The 21,520-nt window shown below is 40.6% G+C and overlaps 1 protein-coding gene across 6 annotated transcripts in view; it reads left to right on the forward strand.

The window, feature by feature from the left end:
• Positions 1-483: 483 nt before the first annotated feature.
• gcc2 (GRIP and coiled-coil domain containing 2) overlaps positions 484-21,520 on the forward strand; it is a 64,172-nt gene continuing 43,135 nt past the window's right edge. For 5 of the 6 annotated variants that reach the window (XR_013498880.1, XM_078221981.1, XM_078221982.1 and 2 more), the window contains exons 1-7: positions 484-650; positions 5,285-5,341; positions 8,812-8,896; positions 10,002-10,069; positions 11,326-11,430; positions 17,504-19,981; positions 21,123-21,195. Coding sequence is in view for 5 of the 6 variants with exons in the window: in XM_078221981.1 (XP_078078107.1) it covers positions 645-650; positions 5,285-5,341; positions 8,812-8,896; positions 10,002-10,069; positions 11,326-11,430; positions 17,504-19,981; positions 21,123-21,195 (2,872 nt within the window). In the remaining variant the exon portion in view is untranslated. Of the gene's footprint in view, positions 651-5,147; positions 5,184-5,284; positions 5,342-8,811; positions 8,897-10,001; positions 10,070-11,325; positions 11,431-17,503; positions 19,982-21,122; positions 21,196-21,520 lie in introns of all 6 variants that reach the window. The other variant, XM_078221983.1, reaches the window with a different exon arrangement.

Here is a 21,520-nt window from a genome sequence, read left to right on the forward strand (position 1 = left end):
CTGATGAGATAATAGAATCGGGGCTTTGTGTTTCCAAACACTGTTTGTACCGATCAGAGTTCACACAGCAGAAAAGCAGGAACAGGCCCCGTCACCATGGTAACCTTCACTTCCAGTAAGAGACGTCAGCAAGAACGCGAGACCGGAACAACTGCAAGGCGGAGGCGGTGATTGGCGGCCGGGGCTGAGAGGCGGTGATTGGAGGAGAGACCTGAAGGCGTTGATTGGAGGCCGGGGTGCGGTTGGGGCCGGTGATTGGAGGAGAGATCTGGAGGCGGTGATTGGAGGGCGGGGGTCCGGTTGGGGCCGGTGATTGGAGGGGGAGACCGGAGGTGGTGATTGGAGGCCGGGGACCGGAGGAGGTGATTGGAGGAGGGACCGGAGGCGGTGATTTGTAGGCCGGGGACCGGAGGAGGTGATTGGAGGACGGGGGGGTCCGGTTGGGGCTGGTGATTGGAGGCCGGAGACCGGAGGCGGTGATTGGAGGCCGGGGTGCGGTTGGGGCCGGTGATTGGAGGTCGGGGCTGAGGCTGAGAGGCCGGAGGCGGTGATTGGAGGCCGGGGCCCAGAGCCGGGAGCCGCTGTGCTGCTTTTTGCGCAGTCGATTTGCTTGAGGTGAGGGGGAGGAGGCCGGAATCCCGAGGATGGAGGTGAGTTGGATGGTGTGAGGTGTCACTGAGCCGGGACTCAAGTCTCCAGAGACTCCGCCTGAACGGTGTGAAATGGGAGCGGGTGGGCGAGTGGGAATCCGTTCAGTTTATTATTAAATTGCTGCCCAGTAAAGGCTCTGCCTGAGAAGAAGCCCAACATTTCACTTGTTCTGCGGCAAAACCTCCCCGATGAGCTTATCGCCCTTAAATCGAGTTTCCAAAGTTGCCGTGTAGCATTTCAGGCTGTAAAATGAATCACTTGTAAATATTTAATTAGTATTGGTAATTCGCCATGCCAGCACCAAGCAGGATGTTTACAAAGCAAACCCCGGCCAGCTTTCAGATTCTCATTTGAAATCAGCATTGGAGCAGTGTAATAAATGGGATGGCATCACTGTCTGACCAGGGTCGCTTCTCAAGGTAGTTCTGCTGAAGTTACCTTTTCTGACCTATGGGCTAAACACTCAGCACACGTCGACAAGACCAGACTGCCTTTTAGTTCCTGTTCAGTTCATATTTCCTGAGTTGTTCAACAGTGGTCAAACTGTTTAAAAAAAGCATTACATGATAGAATCCCTACAGTACAGAAAGAGGCCATTCGGCCCATCGAGTCTGCACCGACCACAATCCCACCCAGGCCCTACCCCCATATCCCTACATATTTTACCCACTAATCCCTCTAACCTACGCATCCCAGGGGCAATTTTAGCATAGCCAATCAACCTAACCCGCACATCTTTGGACTATGGGAGGAAACCGGAGCACCCGGAGGAAACCCACACAGACACGGGGAGAATGTGCAAACTCCACACAGACAGTGACCCAAGCCGGGAATCAAACCCATTATCTATCTAGCAGGTTGTAAATAAACAATTTCTGTTGTTCTCTAGGGGCATAGGATGATTCTGCACTATAAATCAAACACTAAGGATACTATTGTGCATTAGAGCTTACTGCAAACCGATCTATAATTCTCCATTTACACTATAAAATAAAGACTTGGTTGCATTTACATGGCACAGCACCACAACTAACTCAGTATCTTTTGAAGTGCAGACTATTATGTTGGTAAACGCACTCACCACTTTGGTGTTGTTTGTGGAAAGATTTTGATTTGATTCATTATTGTCACATGTATTAACATACAGTAAGAAGTATTATTTCTTGTGTGCTATAAAGACAAAACATACCACTCATAGACTACATAGGGGAGAAGGTGCAGAATATAGTGTTACAGTCATAGCTAGGGCGTAGACAAAGATCAACTTAATACAAAGTAGATCCATTCAAAAGTCTGATGGCAATTCAAAAGTCTGCATTGGGAGAGCTCCCTTCAATTTGTATTGCTACTATTTACATATGAAGGACAAGTCTTATAATGGGGTTAAGTTTGGTTATCTCTTTGAAGTAACATTGCCCAATGTCATTCCTGCCTCGGTTCAGCAATGCAGAGTGTTTTGACTGTACCCCCATATGATGTTCCAGAGTATTTTCAGACCAGGTTCACGCTGGTTTTTACTTTTTAGCCGGTACTGATTAGATGAGGCTGATGGGTGAAAGTCTATCCAAGGTGATATCTGGGCATTCTGTGTTAATCATGAATAAGTTGCCTTCCACAGAAGAAAACACTGCGTTCTTTCTTGGTGGCATTATTGTTGAGATGGGATGTTGACACAACTGTCTCCTCTGAATTGAGGTGAAGTTATCAGCTCTGGAAGTGGCATCCCATTAGATCCAGATCAATGGAACCAATAGATCCAGGCCACTGCTTCCTCTGGCATTGATGCCTGCATCACCAGTGTTCTGTCACTGGAATTGATGAAGTTTCAGGATTTGGTGCAGGTCATGTCCACTACAAATTCACTAAAAAGGGCCAGTGTGAGAACCAGCCCCTGTGGCAGACCATTATTGAATGTTTGTGTTCAGCTGGTCTTGTCACTCAGATAATGCAGAACCTGTGGTTCCTCATTCATAAGTCTTAAGGGTTTTACAGCATAGAATGATAGATGAACGCTTCAGAACCAGGCCTTTGTGCCGATGTTATTTGCCAATGATGAGCTCCAGTCTCTGCTGTTTATGGAACTCTGCCTCACTGTTAACAGTGAGTGCAAGGATCTGGTCTGAGCAACTCTTTCCTTTTACCCTTTTTGGAAATTTGCATGTGACCTGGAAAGGTTGGTGCAGATTAATATCTCATCTGAAAGGTTGCACCTCTTAGAATGCAACACACCGTTAGTTAAACCTGAAGTGTTAGTCTAGATTATGTGTTCAAATCCTAGAGTGGGAGGAACTTGGATCTTTTGATTCTGCTGAGAGTGTTGACAAATGAGGCAAACTATTGATAGATGTGAAAACTATGCAACATGACTTGTTTCTCTGTATTTTGAATCACTTCCATTTATGTAACGTAAATGGACTGATATTTAGCATTGTCTTTTGTATTTTCTACGAATGAATAAACCAAGTTATGGCAGTCTTAGTCTGGGGAAAGTCAATCAATTATTGTTCTGGCCAAATTTCAAAAGATTTGGATTTCTTACAAAATGTAAAAAATATTTTAATAATTGCTATAACACCACTCAGTTATGTTAAGAGTTAACCTCAGTAACCTAAATGTTTCTACATCAACTAAAGTGGTCTATTGGTACTTTTCACTATAGCCCTTAAGTATGTAATTCAAAGATTACATTATGTAAAGGACTGTGCTGTATAGTACCTTCTTGTGACTAATGCCAAGGTACGTTACAACCAACTTCAAGATGTAGGGTAATTAGATTGTGCATTCGTCCAAATGTAATAAAAAGTGCTATGCTTGTATCCAAGCAGAAGTTTGTCAAGGCATATTATTGTCTTCAGGTGTTTTTACTAAACAAAATAATTTGACCAATATTAAAGGGAAAACATTTCTACAACAACCATCATTTAAAATTATTCTGCAAGAATTGAATCATATTAATTTACTCATGGTGTAAAAGGAATCAGAAAATTACTTCTAAATGCTTTTCTACAGGCTTTCATATCTCAGCAGGACGAGTAATTAATGGGTATCATTTGCTGTTATTCATAGTGGATTCCAAATTTTTATTGCTATGTCGTGGATATGCTGCAAAAAGATCCCCCTGTTGAATGAAGAACTTTTAAATATGACTATCCAGGTGTCTGAGTCTGATATAAGCAGAAACCCATCAACATTCTTAGGAATTTCACAAATAAACACTTCAAAATCTCCATGGGCAGAAATTCAATTTGCCTGATAGTTAAGTGCACACACTCCATTTTGCTCTGTCAGTACATTTAGGGGTTTTAACAACACCAGGTTAAAGTCCAACAGGTTTATTTGGTAGCAAATGCCATTGGCTTTCGGAGCGCTGCTCCTTCGTCAGATGGAATGGAAATCTGCTCTCAAACAGGGCACAGAGACACAAAATCAAGTTACAGAATGCTGATTAGAATTACAGAATTACTAATCAGTATTATGTAACTTGATTTTGTGTCTCTGTGTCCTGTTTGAGAGCAGATTTCCACTCCATCTGACGAAGGAGCAGCGCTCTGAAAGCTAATGGCATTTGCTACCAAATAAACCTGTTGGACTTTAACCTGGTGTTGTTAAAACTCTTACCATGTTTATCCCAGTCCAACGCCGGCATCTCCACATCATGAGTACATTTAGGCACAGAGAATATTTGAGTCAAGGCTTAAAGATCACAAATCTGCATAGGGGTGTTTAGTCATCAAACACTGGGTTGTGTAGAGACATAGGGTGAATTGACTTATTTTTAGAATATTGAGTTGTTTTGTTTAGCGTGTGTGCATTGTCTCTGTTGTTGTGGTGCAATTTGTCACAGCTGTCAAAATGTGAACAGTGTTTTCAGAGCAAGTTGTTAGATGTGGATTGGTTTGAAGCCTCTTCAGTGAGGTAGAAGCTCTATTGAACAATATTGAATCATGGGGATGGCCAGTGAGAGGAAAGTGACCACCATGTGTGGAAGAAACAGCATCTGTGAGGAGTTGCTCCTTCAATCACAGGCACTTCCTCCCCACACTTGTTGTTGTTAGGCTCATGTTTGAGGGAAACACCTGTGTTTGGAGGAGCAGTGGGAAGATAAGTAGTGATGTATCAGCCTGAAACCAGAGCAACAGAGGTGAGAGAACTTGGGAGCCAGGAAACTTGAAGTCTCTGAGGTAATGAATTCCTTAACAAATGAATGTGTGGTGTCTCTAGCTTAAGGCTGCATTAATTCAGGAGCTATTGAAAATGTAGTGGATGTTGCTGTAATAAACACCTTGTTAATTGGATAATTTGATGCTGAACCGTTTTATTTCATAAATATTGCATTTATGTGCTGTCACATCTCAAAGCTTTAAACATACTGTGAATTACTTAAGCTGCAGTGAATGTGTTAGACATTAAGATCATAAACAGTGATGAATACCTGCATTGTGGTTAATTGGAATAAAAAATTAGATTTTTATGTTGAATTTGAACTATAGTTGTAGGATTTCCCAGTTATCTGCTAGAAAGGCAAACATGAGGTATTGATTGTATATAAGTTGTGGTTATTGTGAAAATTGATGCCATGTTAAAACACTGAAACCAACCCCTAAGTTGTAACACTTCTGTTTCTGTTTAACAGGAGAGTAGTCAGGATGGCGTGGCTTCACCAGCAACCCCTGGAACAGGAAAATCTAAGGTTTGAAAAATATATATATTTTCTTAAGTATTAACTTGTCACAATCCCCATCACTGATAACTTAAAGATTTGAATGCCCAGTGACTAACTTAAGGGAATCACATGAGAAAGCGAGCAGAGGGCAACTAAAAAAGCAATAAGGGGAGAGAAAATGAAATAATGAGGGTAAGCTAGCTAGTAATATAAAAGAAGATAGGAAGAGTTTTTTTTCAATATATAAAACGTAGGAGAGAGGCAAAAATAGCCATTGGACCACTGGAAAATGAGGCTTGGGAAGTAATAATAGAAAACAAAGCAATGGCAGAGGAACTGAATCGTTACTTTGCATCAGTCTTCATGGTGGAACTCACCAGTGGGATGCCAAGCTCCAGGAGAGTCAGGGGGCACACGTGAGTGCAGTGGCCGTCACTAAGGAGAAGATTCTGGGGAAACTGAAAGGTATGAAGGTGAATCAATCACCCGGACCGAATGGACTACACCTCAGGGTTCTAAAAGCTGAGGAAATCGTTGAGGCATTGGTGGTGATCTTTCAGGAATCACTGGAGGCAGGGAGGATCCCAGAGGACTGGAAAGTAGCTAATGTAACACTGCAGTTTAAGAAGGGAGGGAGGAAGTAGACAGGAAATTATAGGCCAGTTAGCCTGACTTTGGTCATTGGCAAGATTTTAGAGTCCATTATTAAAGATGAGATTGTAGAGTACTTGGAAATGCGTGATAAAGTAGGACTGCGTCAGCACGGCTTCGTCAAGGGGAGGTCATGTCTGACAAATCTGTTAGAGTTCTTTGAGGAGGTAACAAGGAAGTTAGATAAAGGAGAACCAGTGGACGTGATTTATTTAGATTTCCATAAGGCCTTTCACAAGGTGCCGCATAGGAGACTGTTAAATAAGTTAAGTGCCCATGGTGTTAAGGGTAAGATCCTGGCATGATAGAGGATTGGCTGACTGGCAGAAGGCAGAGAGTGGGGATAAAGGGGTATTTTTCAGGATGGCAGCTGGTGACTAGTGGTGTGCCTCAGGGGTCAGTGCTGGGACCACAACTTTTCACAATATACATTGATTTGGAAGAAGGAACTGAAGGCACTGTTGCTAAGTTTGCAGATGATACAAAGATATGTAGAGGGACAGGTAGTATTGAGGAAATTGAGGAGCTGCAGAAGGGCTTGGACAGGTTAGGAAAGTGGGCAAAGAAGTGGCAGATGGAATACAATGTGGAAAAGTGTGAGGTTATGCACTTTGGAAGGAGGAATGGAGGCATAGACTATTTTCTAAATGGGAAAATGCTTAGGAAATCAGAAACACAAAGGGACTTGGGAGTCATTGTTCAAGATTCTCTTAAGGTTAACGCGCAGGTTCAGTCGGCAGTTAGGAAGGCAAATGTAATGTCAGCATTCATGTTGAGAGGGCTAGAATACAAGAGCAGGGATGTATTTCTGAGGCTATATAAGGCTCTGGTCAGACCCGATTTGGAGTATTGTGAGCAGTTTTGGGCCCTATATCTAAAGAAGGATGTGCTGGCCTTGGAAAGAGTCCAGAGGAGGTTCACAAGAATGATCCCTGGAATGAAGAGCTTGTCGTTTGAGGAATGGTTGAGGACTCTGGGTCTGTACTCATTGGAGTTTAGAAGGATGAGGGGGGATCTTATTGAAACTTACAGGATACTGCGAGGCCTGGAGAAAGTGGATGTGGAGAGGATGTTCCCACTAGTAGGAAAAACTAGAACCAGAGGGCACAACCTCAGGCTAAAGGGATGATCCTTTAAAACAGAGATGAGGAGGAATTTCTTCAGCCAGAGAGTGGTGAATCTGTGGAACTCTTTGCCACAGAAGGCTGTGGAGGCCTTTATGACAGAGATAGATATGTTCTTAATTAAGAAGGGGATATGGGGTTATGGGGAAAAGGCAGGAGAATGGGGATGAGAAAAATATCAGCTATGATTGAATGGCGAAGCAGACCCGATGGGCCGAGTGGCCTAATTCTGCTCCTATGTCTTATGGTCTTATAGAGAAGATTTTGAATTTTAAAATTTTTACTGTGACAAATTAAAATCAACATCAACTAAACATTACTTAGTAGGCAGCTAATACTTTCAATGACAGAACAGATAATCCATACTGCATCCAGTTCTGGTCGCCACACTACCAGAAGGACGTGAGGCTTTAGAGAGAGTGCAGAGGAGGCTTACCAGGATGTTGCCTGGTATGGAAGAGTTTAGTTATGAGGAGAGATTGGGTAAACTGGGGTTGTTCTCACTGGAAAGACAGAGGATGAGGGGTGATCTAATAGAGGTGTATAAAATTATGAAAGGCATAGATAGGGTGAACGGTGGGAAGCTTTTTCCCAGGTCGGTGGTGACGTTCACGAGGGGTCATAGGTTCAAGGTGAGGGGGGGGAGGTTTAACACGGATATCAGAAGGATGTATTTTGCACAGAGGGTGGTGGGGGCCTGGAATGCGCTGGCGGGCAAGGTGGTGGAGGCGGACACACTGGGAACATTTCAGACTTATCTAGATAGCCACATGAACATAGTGGGAATGGAGGGATCAAAAGAATGGTCTAGTTTGGACCAGGGAGCGGCGCGGGCTTGGAGGGCCGAAGGGCCTGTTCCTGTGCTGTATTGTTCTTTGTTATGACAAATAGTGCTGGAAAATGGGATTAGAATAGATAGGTGCTTGATGGCCAAACATGATGGGCTGAAGGACCTTTTTCTGTGCTGTAAAACTCTATGATCCTCATCCCATGCAACATATATAAATAAGGTAAAGTACATTCTTCCCAGAATTGCAGTCTTTACAGGAAACAGTCCATAGTCACTCCCAACTTCCAGTGAGTTCACTTCTCCCTATTTTGCCGAGTCATAATGTCCAATGATCATCGAGGCCCTGTTCCTCAGGCTTCTGAAAATTCCAAATCATCTTCCAGCAAAAAGGCTCGCTCCAGTGTTTCCTTCTCCTGGCCTTGCCAGGACAAATCACCCTGTACTTTGCATCTCTGCAATTCTTTCTCTTCACCCAGGACAAGCACTCATTAGTATTCTGCATGATGGCTAACAAAGAACTGTTTTTATTTCTTGCTATTTGCAGGAGCTGCTGTCTCCTTCTCTCTAAGTTCAGGATTAACAGCTGCCTCAGAGTCTCTAAGTCTACCCATGGCAAAGCTAAATACTCTGTCCTTTGTTTTCAGATGTTAAACCTGGCAGGTGAAGTTTGTTCTGTACCCATTGTAACCAGATCACATCAGCTTATCACCGGGCATAACTAGCAGCAGGCCACATGACCTTTTTCATTTCTTCCTTTACCATGAATTTGAATAAAAGTCCACAACATAACCATCTTATAAAAACCTTGCATTCAAACTAACTGCACAATTTTTCAGAACTTGTTTTTTTAAAACATCTAAATATTAATCCCTTGTGGATTAACATTGCAATATGTTGAGTACATACTAATTTATGCTTTACTGTATGTACAGCTGGACACTCTACCAAAGGAAGATCTCATAAAATTCACAAAGAAACAGATTATGCTTTTACAGAAGACAAAGTCAAAATGCACTGGTAATGTATATAGACAGTACAATTCTTTGAACAGAAAATTCACCATTAGCACCCTTAAATAGTTAAGATGTGTGCTGTTTACTCACTTATATAGTGAATGCTGAGCCAGCACGCTATATAGGAAGGTCGACAGCATGGTAAGCTGAACATTACAATAATTGTTTTGTACTCTTGTTTAATTCTAACTAAGGAACTGATCATTTAGTTATAGTGGTCCTACCTCATGTTGATCTAACTCTACATCACCTGGCATTGTGGATGCAGTAATAAATTTAGTAATATCTGCAGTACAAGCTGCCAGTGTAATATGCTAAGGTTGCACACAATTAGGATCATGCACTCTGATCAGTTTGCCTAAATAAAAATTGACAACCTTGCTGTGATCTTCCCTTGAAAATTTGACCATTTGTGAAGTTTAGTGAAGTGGTTTCTTGCACTTCCTTTACTGATACTGGCTACTTAGTTCTGTAATGCTACTGTTAAGATAGGAAGTTAATTTTAGCTATCTGTACTTAAAGAATATGTGCATCAATATCACTTTTGCAAACTGAGCTGCAATGATAATTTGCACGTATAGAACACTTTTAACATGGGGGGGGAAAAAACCCAAAACACTTTTATGGAGGAACAGTTAATGAATCAGTCTTCTCCTTTAAGGCTCTGTTTAGAACCCATGTGTTTAACAATACATTTGGTCAAACCTTGTAACGCCTCATTCTTTCATATTCGTGTGGATTTTGTTCTGATAACTACTCTGAAATGTGTTGGGACATTTTACTACATTAAAAGCACACTATATATGCTGGTTACAATACAGCAAGACTCAACATCTGGTAACAATAAATCTTCCAATGTATCTGACTGAATTATAGACTTTCTAAAAATTATACCAATTAAAACGGGACCAGGCTGTTTCTTGACATTTTGAGGTATTTTCCTCATTTCAACTCAGATTATATTTATTTATTAAATTGTGTACACTGTATTTCATTACTGTTTATCCCGTAAATATGCATGTATTGTTTAGTTTTTACTTTGGCAGATTTAGATCTCATCAAGCAGTTTATTTTCCAAAGATTTTACAATACATATAATATCATTTCAGCACTGGAAAATGAAATTGTACAGCTCAAAACAAAGCCAACTGCTGAAGTTAATGATGTAGTCATCCAGGTAATGTACATAAAATGGATTTCAATTATTGTTGTAACTTTATCTCGTAGCATGAACAAAACTACATTGTCTTAATTAGTGTGAGTGATAATCATCTGTCAAGGAAATGATTGGTTGTTACACAGTCCATCCAAAGCTAACATTTTTGTCTTAAGGACATTTTACATAAAATTGAAGTATTTAAACAGCAAATCAATTTGCTTGAATAAGTAGATGTGAATGTGATTTTTTTGTAAAATGATGAGCTGTACCATATCACTTGTCCTGGTCATTTTATAATGAAAGTGACTTTGCCTTTTCCTGATTTCTTGCATTTAACCAGCATTCTTTTTCCCATCATCTTGCGTTTTGTGCCTATTTTCGTTCCTTGTTTCCTTGTCTTTCCTTCAGACACCCTTGCCAAGATATGGTTCTGTGGCACAGGTGGCCCTCAGCTACTTTGTCTGGTTAGCCATTCCTATTCTTTGGGGGTTAGGTAGTGAATATCATCAGAAGTTATTCAACTGTGAAGGGCTCAAAGCCTATTCTTGCCAAGTGTCCACTTACACAACAGGGGCCACTATATAGTGATAGGGAATGGGAACGGTGGCTGATTGTTGTAACACAAATACAGGATAGACTGTGGTCCTTCTCGTCTGTATGATTTAGTAGCACATCACAATATGCATTTAATCATTAAGCCATCAAGGGAGTTGCAAGCTTCCAGGAAGTTTTCAAAATGGCGTCAAAACTTATTGAAGCTTTTGCTCATTGGGCACAAGAAAACACAGTACCGAGGAACATAAATAGGCCTACTGTCCTTCGAATACTATATTGACTGAAGGAGGGTAAGAACTTGAATATGGATGATATGTGAGAAATTAATGATATCGTGGGAGAAATTTTGTCTATGCTCTGTAGCATGGCTACTTTATAAAGTTATAAAAAGGCTTTATTTATACTGCTAAGTAGTATCATAGCTGGATAATGTTAACATTTTTATTTGTGGGCTGGTCAAGCATATGTAAGTGTATATTCAGTATATGAGCAACTTTGGCCAATGGATTGAATCTAATTAATTTTTGGGTTATATGTTCATTTATTCTTTTTGGAGACTTGTGTTATGCAACTCTATGTGATCTTTATATGGGAATTAGGAAATTATTTCTGTCTAGTTGAATAAAATAATAAATCAGAACTATTTATAATATTTTATAACTTTTTAAAATAAATTTGATGCATTATTGTAATTTGCACTGTTCTGTTTATTTGACCAGGATCTGACAACTAGGCTTGATTCACTGCTTTTGGAAAAAGCAGAAGCTCAGCAAAGTGCAGTTTCGCTTAGAAAGGAGATTGAAAAAAATAAAGAAGAAATGAAGGTAGTGACTTTTTAAAAAAATGATAATTGGCTATCTGTTCCCTAAACTCTGAAATTCCATCCCCTCTCATCCTTGAACACCCTCTTTAAAATCTACATCTTTGACCAATTTTTTAATTGTCCCTCCTCATATCAACTCAAACATACAATGCAGAAGCCCTGCTTTGACCATGCCTCCCCCACTTTCTCCTACTCTGTCATTCCTTCATTCACTCTTTCTCTCATCTACTGGCATCATTTTATGCTCCAAACGAGCTGAGCGTTAACTTCAATACAGACCACTGCATTTGGGTTCTTCTGTACCAAAAGCATCTCTGCTTGTCGTATTAACAGTGCTCCTCGCTTGTCTCCAGATTGGTTCAAAGTTCAACACCAGCCCGTTTTTAATTAATACAAGGGAGTTGAGTGTCAACCACATTGGATCTGGAGTCACATAGAGGCCAGGAAAAGGCAGAAGATTTCCTTTGAATTTAATTTCCCTTGTCATACTGGGATTAGAATGTTTGTCTCTAGGTCATTAGTCCACGCCATTTTTGTAGATGGTTGGGGAGGGGCTGGGTTGGGAAAGGTGCACACTCCCCCAATAGCAGGTGACGTGTCCATAAAGTCCATTGCAGGGTCCCAGTTAAATGAAAAGTCTTGGTTTCCCATTTGTCCAAAGTAATTACCTGACTACAAAACAACATCAAGAATTTGGAAATACTTGGGGCCACACCCAGGGACCCTTGAGAGTGGTCCCAGTTGTTAGTGGAAGGAGGAGCTTCAGGACAATCATTACTAACTACAATATATACTGCAGAAACTCTCCTTAAACAGCATCTTCCAAACCCATGGCCACTACCTCCTAGAAGGACAAGGGTAGTGGACACATGCGAATACCACCAAATGGAAGTTCCCCTTCAAGCCGCTCACCATCTTGACTTGGAAATATATCACTCTTTCTCCACTCTCGCTGGATCAAAATCCTGGAACTCCACAGTGGGTGTACCTCCACCACAGAGACTGTGGAGGTTCAAGAAGGCAACTTCTCAAAGACAATTAGCAACAATAAATGCTGACATAGCCAGCGATGTCCACATCCCATGAATGAATATTAAAAAAGGTTTCCCAGTTATTGGCTTAGTGGAACGGTGTGGGGGATGATTTCCTTTGTGATGAAGAATGGGAGATTTCAATCATCAGGATGGATTAGAAGCCCTTGCGTGATTAGGCGGTATTAGCTCTTCCCACCATTATTCTGCGGTGGAACAGCCCCTGGCTTGATCTTAATGTTATGTTGCAATGTCATAAGAACATAAGAAATAGGAGCAGGAGTAGGCCATCTGGCCCTTCGAGCCTGCCCCGCCATTCAACAAGATCATGGCTGATCTGAAGCGAATCAGTTCCACTTACCCGCCTGCTCCCCATATCCCCTAATTCCCTTATCGATCAGAAAACTATCTACCCGTGATTTAAACATATTCAACGAGGAAGCCTCCACCACTTCAATGGGCAGAGAATTCCAGAGATTCACTACCCTCTGAGAGAAGAAGTTCCCCCTCAACTCTGTTCTGAACCGGCCCCCCCTTATTTTGAGGCTGTGCCCTCTAGTTCTGGTTTCCCTTCTAAGTGGAAAGAATCTCTCCACCTCTACCCTATCCAGCCCCTTCATTATCTTATGTCTCTATAAGATCACCCCTCATCCTTCTAAACTCCAACGAGTACAGACCCAATCTGTTTAATCTCTCCTCATAAGCTACACCCCTCATCTCCGGTATCAACCTGGTGAACCTTCTCTGCACTCCCTCCAAGACCAATATATCCTTTCGTAAATAAGGGGACCAAAACTGCACACAGTACTCCAGTTGCGGCCTCACCAGTGCCTTGTACAGTTGCAGCAAAACCTCCCTGCCTTTATATTCTATCCCCCTCGCGATAAAGGCCAACATTCCATTCGCCTTCTTGATCACCTGCTGCACCTGCAGACTGAGTTTTTGCGATTCGTGCACAAGGACCCCCAGGTCCCTCTGCACAGTCGCACGATGTAAATTTTCTCCATTTAAATAATATTCCAATTTACTATTATTTCTTCCAAAGTGGATAACCTCACATTTGCTAACGTTATATTCCATCTGCCAGATCCTCGCCCACTCGCTCAGCCTATCCAAATCTCTCTGCAGACTTTCCGCGTCCTCCACGCAATTCGCTTTCCCACTCACCTTCGTGTCATCAGCAAACTTGAATACCCTAGATTCAGTCCCCTCCTCCAGGTCATCTATGTAAATGGTAAACAATTGAGGCCCCAGCACCGATCCCTGCGGCACGCCACTGGTCACCAACTGCCAACCAGAAAAGCACCCATTTATCCCAACTCTTTGCTTCCTGTTAGATAGCCAATCCCCAATCCACGCTAACACCTTACCCCTAACTCCGTGTACCCCAATCTTCTGCAGCAACCTTTTGTGAGGCACCTTATCGAACGCCTTCTGGAAATCTAAAAACACCACATCCACCGGTTCCCCTCTGTCAACCGCACTAGTGACATCTTCATAAAAGTCCAGTAGATTCGTCAAACACGACTTTCCCTTCATGAATCCATGCTGCGTCTGCTTGATCGAACCATTCTTATTCAGGTGCTCTGTTATTTCCTCTTTAATAATGGACTCTAGCATCTTCCCAACTACGGACGTTAAGCTAACCGGCCTGTAGTTACCCGCCTTTTGTCTACTTCCTTTTTTAAACAGCGGCGTAACAGTAGCTGTTTTCCAGTCAGCCGGCACTACCCCAGAGTCCAGCGAATTTTGATAAATTACTACTAACGCATCTGCTATTACCTCAGCCATTTCTTTCAGTACCCTGGGATGCATTCCATCCGGGCCCGGGGACTTGTCTACCTTCAGTCCTATTAGTCTACCAAGCACCACCTCCTTAGTAACAGTAATTGTATTAAGGACCTCCCCTCCCACCAACTCTCGATCTCTAATATTCGGCAAACTATTTGTGTCTTCCACCGTGAAGACCGACACACAGAACTTATTTAAAGTCTCAGCCATTTCCTCGTTTTCCACTATTAAATCCCCCCTCTCATCTTCCAAGGGTCCAACATTCACTCTCGTCACTCTATTCCTTTTTATATACTTGTAAAAACTTTTACTATCTTTTTTTATATTTTGAGCTAGTTTAGTTTCATAATCTATCTTTCCTTTCTTAATCGCTTTCTTAGTCATTCTTTGTTTTTCTTTAAAGCTTTCCCAATCCACTAATTCTCCACTATTTTTGGCCACTCTGTACGCATCTGATTTTATTTTAATTCGGTCATTCGGCCATGACTTCAGCATCTTTTGTGGTCCCAGGATGTTTTCGAGGTGATTTTCTCAATTCCTCTTTTAACATTAGGATGGCTGGGAATACAGAAGCTGGGGGGCAGGATTTTGATCTTCAAGATTTTAACCCCTCAATGACCTCATTCCTGCCCGTGAGGTTGAGTGATTTCAAAGCTACCTGTTTAAATGTTATTTTGTACTTTCAGCATCTTGACTGTACACACATTCTGAAAGATCTGCCCAGTAATTTTTCTTCTTCTTTGTTTATGGGATGTGAGCATTGCTGGCAAAGACAGCGTTTGTTGCCCATCCCTAATTACCCTTAAGATGGTGAACTTGATCCGTTGCAATCCATGGGTTGTCGGTACACCCACAGTTCTTGTCAGTAAAGAGAATGCAGGTTTTTGACTTCCAGTAATGAAGGGACAGCAGTATAGTTCCAAGTCAGGATGATGAGCGACTTGGAGGAGAACTTACAGGTGGTAGTGTTATCATGTGTCTGCTGCCCTGGTCCTTCTAGGTGGTAGAGATCATGACTTTGGAGGTGCTATTGAAGAAGACTTGGCATGTTGCAACAGTGTACCCTGTAGATGGTGCACATTTCGGCTACTGTGCTCTGGTGGTAGAGGGATTGATTGTTTAAATTGGTGGATTGGCTGCTGATTAAGCAGGCTGCTTTGAATTGGATGGTGTCAAGCTTCTTAAGTGTTGTTGGAGCTGCACTCATCCAGAAAAGTGAAGAGTATTCCATTACACCACTGACTTGTACCTTGTCGATGGTTGATAAGCTTTGGGGAATCAGAAAGTGAGTTCCTCACCTCAGAATTCCCAGCCTCTGACCTGCTTTTGCAACAGAAGTATTACATGGCTGATGCAACGTTGCTAGTTAATAGTAGCTCAGGATTTTGATAGTGGGGGAATTCAACAATGTTAATATCATTGAACAATGGGAGATGTTTAGAATTTCTCTTGTGGAAGATAGTCATTGCCTGGCACTTGTGTAGTATGGATGTTACTTGCCACTTACCAGCCCAAGCCTGAATGTTGTTCATGTCTTGCTGCATATGGGCACAGAGTACTTGAGTATTTGAGGAGTCATAGACGGTGCTGAACATTGTGAAATCATCAGTACATAGTCCTACTTCTGACCTTAGGATGGAGGGAAGGCCATTGATGAAACAGCTGAAGATCTTTGGGTGTAGGACACTACCCTGAGAAACTCCTGTAGTAACATCCTGAGGCTGTGATCATAGACCTCCAACAATCACAACTATCTTCCTTTGTCCTGGGTATGATTCCAATTGAATTCCATTTATCTAAGAGTCCTTAATGCTACACTCGTTAAATGCTGCCTTGATGTCAAATGCAGTCACATTCACCTCCCCTCTAGAATTCAACTCTTCCTTTTTCATGGACCAAGGCTCCCTAATGAGGTCAGGAGTCAAGTGTCCCCAGCAGAACCCAAATTCAGCATTGGTGAGCAGGTAGTTGCTGCGTAAGTGCCATATGATCGCACTGTCGACAACATGTTCCATGAGTTTGATGATTGAGAGTAGACTAGTGGGGTGGTAATTGGCCAGATTGGATTTGTCCTATTTTTTGTGAACAGGGTCAACAGGTATACCTTTGTCGTTTCTGGTGCCTGGGTTGATACCAGGGAGCCTTTCTGTTTAATTTGTTTTCAACTTTTCTGTATTTGTTCTGATACAACTGAGTGACTTGCTGGGCTATTTCAGAGGACAGTTCAGTCTACTATATTGCTGTGAGCCCAGAATCACATGCAAACCAGACCAGACATGAGAGCAGATTTTCTCTCTTGAAGTTTGAGTGAACCAGGTGGGTTTACATGCGTTTTATAGGTTCCTGGTTGCCAGAACTGAAAGAACTTTTATTCCAGATTATTATTAATTGAATTTAAAGTTCACCAGTTACCATGGTAGTATTTGAACTTGTCTCCAAAGCATTGGCTGAGCTTCTGGATCTTAGTCCAGTAACTTTGCCACAGTGCTACTGTTCCCAAAAAAAGATTGCCAGTGTACTTCCTGATCTTAAAACTGTAACTATAAGTGTGTCTGAAGCAAGACAATTTGGTTATTGTAAGATTTTTTTTTAAAGCATGTAGATTTTTAATACATTAGCATCCCCTTTTTCTTTTCTGTCTCTGATGTATAAATTTTGTTAAATTATTGTGTCCTTTTAGAAAATGCTGCAAACATGCAGCTTGTCCATCAGCATCTGAAAAGGGCAAAGGATCATTTAGAGAAGCTTTCTGCTTTGCAAATGCTGGGACAAGTATTTCAAGCATTTGTTACTAAGTGGTTACTGCATTAAGTGAACTGGTTTAGATGAATACTGTACTGAGAGTGTAGCCTGTTTCAGCTCAGTAACTGTGTTCTATGTATGCTCTGATGTCAGTGGCTATCTCTGCTCAAGCAGAAATATTTCATTCTTAAATGTCATAGCTTACCTTTGACAGAGAAAAGAATTGGCTTTTTTGTTTGCATTTAGTAGCAAAAATTTACACTTTGTAGACATTTGAACGCGAGTCAATTCTATGGTTGCTGATGTAATGTATGTTAAGATGCTTCAAACCTGTGAGGATCATTGTAGCTTTTGTGTAATGTTTAAAAAAAACTTCTCCTTTAATCTTACAGATTATCATATTCTTCTACGTTTACAAACTGTTCAGATGAATATTAGTACAACTTCAGTTTGAAGTGAACAGAGCAATTTTCCATGAACTGTGATTAAAATGTATTTTATACTTTTAAGGATGCATTGTCAAGAGCAACAGAATTCCAGGAGGAGATGGAATTGTTAAAAAAGCAGCATTTAAACAAAATTGAAGCTTTGCATGGGGAATTGGAAGCTGCTCGTGCAAAACACATCGAGGAAGTAACCAGGTTAGAAAATGAACTTCAAGCGTCAAACCTGAAGCATAGTACCCGCATTGGACAACTTGAACAACAACTTGAAGTCTACTCAGCTCAGCAAACTGAAGCAAAGAGACTAAGAGAAGAATTCAGTGCAGTTAAAATTGCTTCTGAGGATCAGATATTACAGTTGAAACAACAATTAGAAGCTCTTGCTGAGAAGCAAAAGGAAGAAACTAGAAGATTACAAGAAAATAATGAAGATGCTGTTGCTAAAAAGGAAAGTGAATTGGCGGAACTCCAGAAGGAGTTTCAAATAATCCAAGTCTCCCATCTTGAAGAAGTGACAATATTGAAGCAACAGTTTGAATCTGCCGTCAAAGCGCATGAGGGGGAACTTAAGCTGTTGGAACAAGATTTAACGGAGAAACATTTAATAAAAGAAAAAAGTCTTGAGAATGAAGAGATTGCTAATAGGACCAACTATGAACATCAGCTGAATCAACTGGAGGAGCAGTTAAGAAAAATGACAGAAGAACAAAATGAAGCCCGAAAAGAAATCCCAAATGAAGCAGCTTCTGAATCAAATGAACAGATCAAGTATCTTGGGAATTTTGTGAAAAAATTAGAATTGCAGCAAAGTTTGCTACAGGATGAACTTTCCTATATGAAAGATGCAAAAGAGAAGCTACAGGTGGAACTGCACCACACTAAAAAGGAATTCTTCCATGAGCGAGAGGACTGGGAATTTAAGATAAATGAACTCCAGCTATCCAAAGAAGAATATATGAATATGGTTACAAAATTGACAGATGAACTTCAATTAGCTAATGACCGTTGTGAAATGGCAGTGGCCCAGCATTCCTATGAAATGCAGATTACAACAGAACAACATAAACAAGATATTACAGTCCTTGAGCAAACATTAGCTACTGCAGCTGAAAAAGAGAAACTGGAATCGCTTCTTGAAATAGACAATTTGAAGAAGCGGTGCCAAACATTATTGGAGGAGAAAGAGGAGGTACAGGGTCAATATGAAAACTTGCGTAAAACAATGGAAACATTGCAGACTGAATTAGGAGAATCTGCTTCGAAGATCAGTTATGAGTTTGAAGTTATGAAGCAGCAACAATCTGATGAAATTCACGACCTGCAGCAGAAACTGAGAAGAATTTTTAATGAGAAAGATTCTCTCCTGGAGACTACAAACAGGCTGCAGGCTGAGGTTGAAGAGGCTAAAGAATTGAAGCAAACTGTAAGTAATTTTCAAGAGAAGAATCAAGAGTTGACATCTTTAATACAGCAGAGGGAGGCAAACTTAAACAACTTGCAAGAGCAAGTGGGCACTTTAATCAAAGAAAAAGAGGAACTAATCACAACAACAAGGGACTCTGAAGAGTCAATCAATAGTTTGAAGCAATCTCTTGTGGAGGAGCAGGATAAATGTGCAGAATTTCAACAGCAAATACAAGTACTGGATAAGGACAAATGTGAATTGCAACAAAGGTTAGATGAAATTGCATGTCAGTTGGAAAAGGCGGTTTCAGAAAAGGAATCTACTTGTCAAAAGCTAGGTGATATGGAAAACAAATTAGGAGCTCTTGTAACTGAGAAAGAACACTTGGACTCCCAGACACAGAATCTGGAAGACATTATTACAAAGTTAGAAAAAGAAAAGGAAGTTTTACAAAAAGATACGGCTATGTTCAATTTACAAAATGAAAATGAAGAAAAACTTCAAGATCTCAATAAACAGCTACAAATTCTGACTCAGGAAAGAGACAATCTTCAACTAGCAGATGGAGTTGCTAAACAGAAACTTTGTGATGTAAGACTCAAAATAATTAATATCCTTGAAAAAGAAGTCTTTAGTTTTGCAAATGATGGTCCTGAGTTAGACATAATTGAGGCAGTGCAATTACTGGAGATATCTGTGACAAAGATTATGGATGAAAAGCCATCCACAGTGTTGCAGTGCAATGAGCGCATACTACAATTGCAGCAAGAATTGGAATTACAAGAAACTGCAAATAGAGATCAACAGGCAGAACTCGGCTGTTTAATAGACGACCTCAGAAAAGAGAGAGCTTTTTTGCAAAAGCATCTAGATGAAGCACTGTTAGATAAGGAAGGATTGCAAAGAGATTTGTTGGAGTTACAGAACCTCAGTGAAAAAATCACCCAGGAAAATGAGGATCTGCTTGTTCAAATTCAGAATGTCACAGAGAAGCTTGAGAACTTGGATACAGAAAAGAAAGAACAGAACGAGAAAACTGGAAAAGAAGCAACAGAAGAGAAAGAGGAACAGTTAAAGTGCCAATTAAATGAAAAAGAGTCTGAGCTATCAAAGTTTAAAGAGGAGCTTCAGAGATTGAAGGTAACCATTTATATGAAAATTTAAAGATATTAAATGAGATTAAAATATATAATCTGTCTGAATAGTGTGTGTTGTAGTCTAATAGCCTTATGAAATGTCAAAATCTTTTTGTTGCCCAAGTGTCTGAATTTAAGCTAAGCTTCCAGGAAATATGGAATCCTTTTTATCATCTCGCTGAGAACCAGGAATGATTAATGTGCATCCACTGTCATCCCAAGATGTCTTGCTCAAATATGTTCATTAATATAATGAAGAGAATGATGCCATGGTGCAACTGTAGGAGACATATGTTTGATTTTTCATTGGCATCTAGTTTATATGCAATGCATAATTTCTTTAGTACTGACTACCTACTTGGAAAGCAGATGTTAGCAAACCATCACTGCACAATAGCCAGATTGATTTGAAACTATTTTATTCTTTATGAAGTTTTGTTTGTTCCTTCATTTAAAAATTAACATGGCGAAAGGGATTGCGATAGAACTTTAAATGATTAATCCTAGATTCAAACCCTTTTGTGGCTCATTGTTAATTTGCATTGTTCTGAATTTTAATCTTTTACCCACCTCCCACCACCCCCAAGTCCTGACACTGTACCATGATTAACTTTGTCAAATAATTGAATTTCTCCAAAGTGTGGTCCGTATAGAATCTTTGAGGAATTCTTTAATATGAGCGGTAGGCTCGACAAGATGAAAATGCCTGCAACTACCAAACAAAAACATTTATAAATAAATTTGTTGTTAAATGCAAACTTTTTGCACCGATACTGAAATAAGAAAATAATTAATTGAATTTGGAATAAAGTTAAGTTTTCTTCCACTTCAACTGAATTTAAGCTGTTTGAAGCTGTTTTTGGTCTTCATGTGAATACTCATTTTTTTCACATTTGAAATTGAATTTGAGCAGCAAATTTTATATAATGCAGAGGAAAATGGCTGACATCTTGCAATTTGATGAAAAAGGGTACTGGTATTTTGCTTGCTGTTTCAAGAAACTTCATGATGTATATAGTGTAGAAGGGATGGTCAGGATTCAAAAGGCATAATGGCCTACTCCTGCACCTATTTTCTCTGTTAATACCAAACTATAAAACAGCTAAAGAATGGAGATAACCTTTGTTTTCTTGCATTCGATACAGGATTTGATGCAGAAAACATCTAATGAGGATAATACCTTACAAAGCACTATTGCAGAATTGAATCACAAAATAGGTATGGTTTCCTTTCCGTTCCTCTAACTTGCATTGAAATTTAAAGTGTAAGTATTCAGTAATGTATTGTATGGGAATTGAATGTTTTTCCTAAAATATTTTTGATTTTTTTCCCATTAGCAGTTAAATTTGGTTGTTCAGTTGTCCTACAACTTGATTCTGACATTGATCCATGGTGCATTGATCTAACTGTAGTGAGCCACACTCCGGGCAGAATCTTACCAAAAAAGGGTCTGACTGAAAACCAGTGTGCTTCTCTCCAGATCATATGGCACTTTATCAAAATAAAACGGGGGAGCGTGTTTTCATGCCATCATTCTGAGGGA

The sequence above is a fragment of the Mustelus asterias genome, chromosome 10, assembly GCF_964213995.1.
Source record: "Mustelus asterias chromosome 10, sMusAst1.hap1.1, whole genome shotgun sequence".
In the NCBI taxonomy this organism is placed as follows: Eukaryota; Metazoa; Chordata; class Chondrichthyes; order Carcharhiniformes; family Triakidae; genus Mustelus; species Mustelus asterias.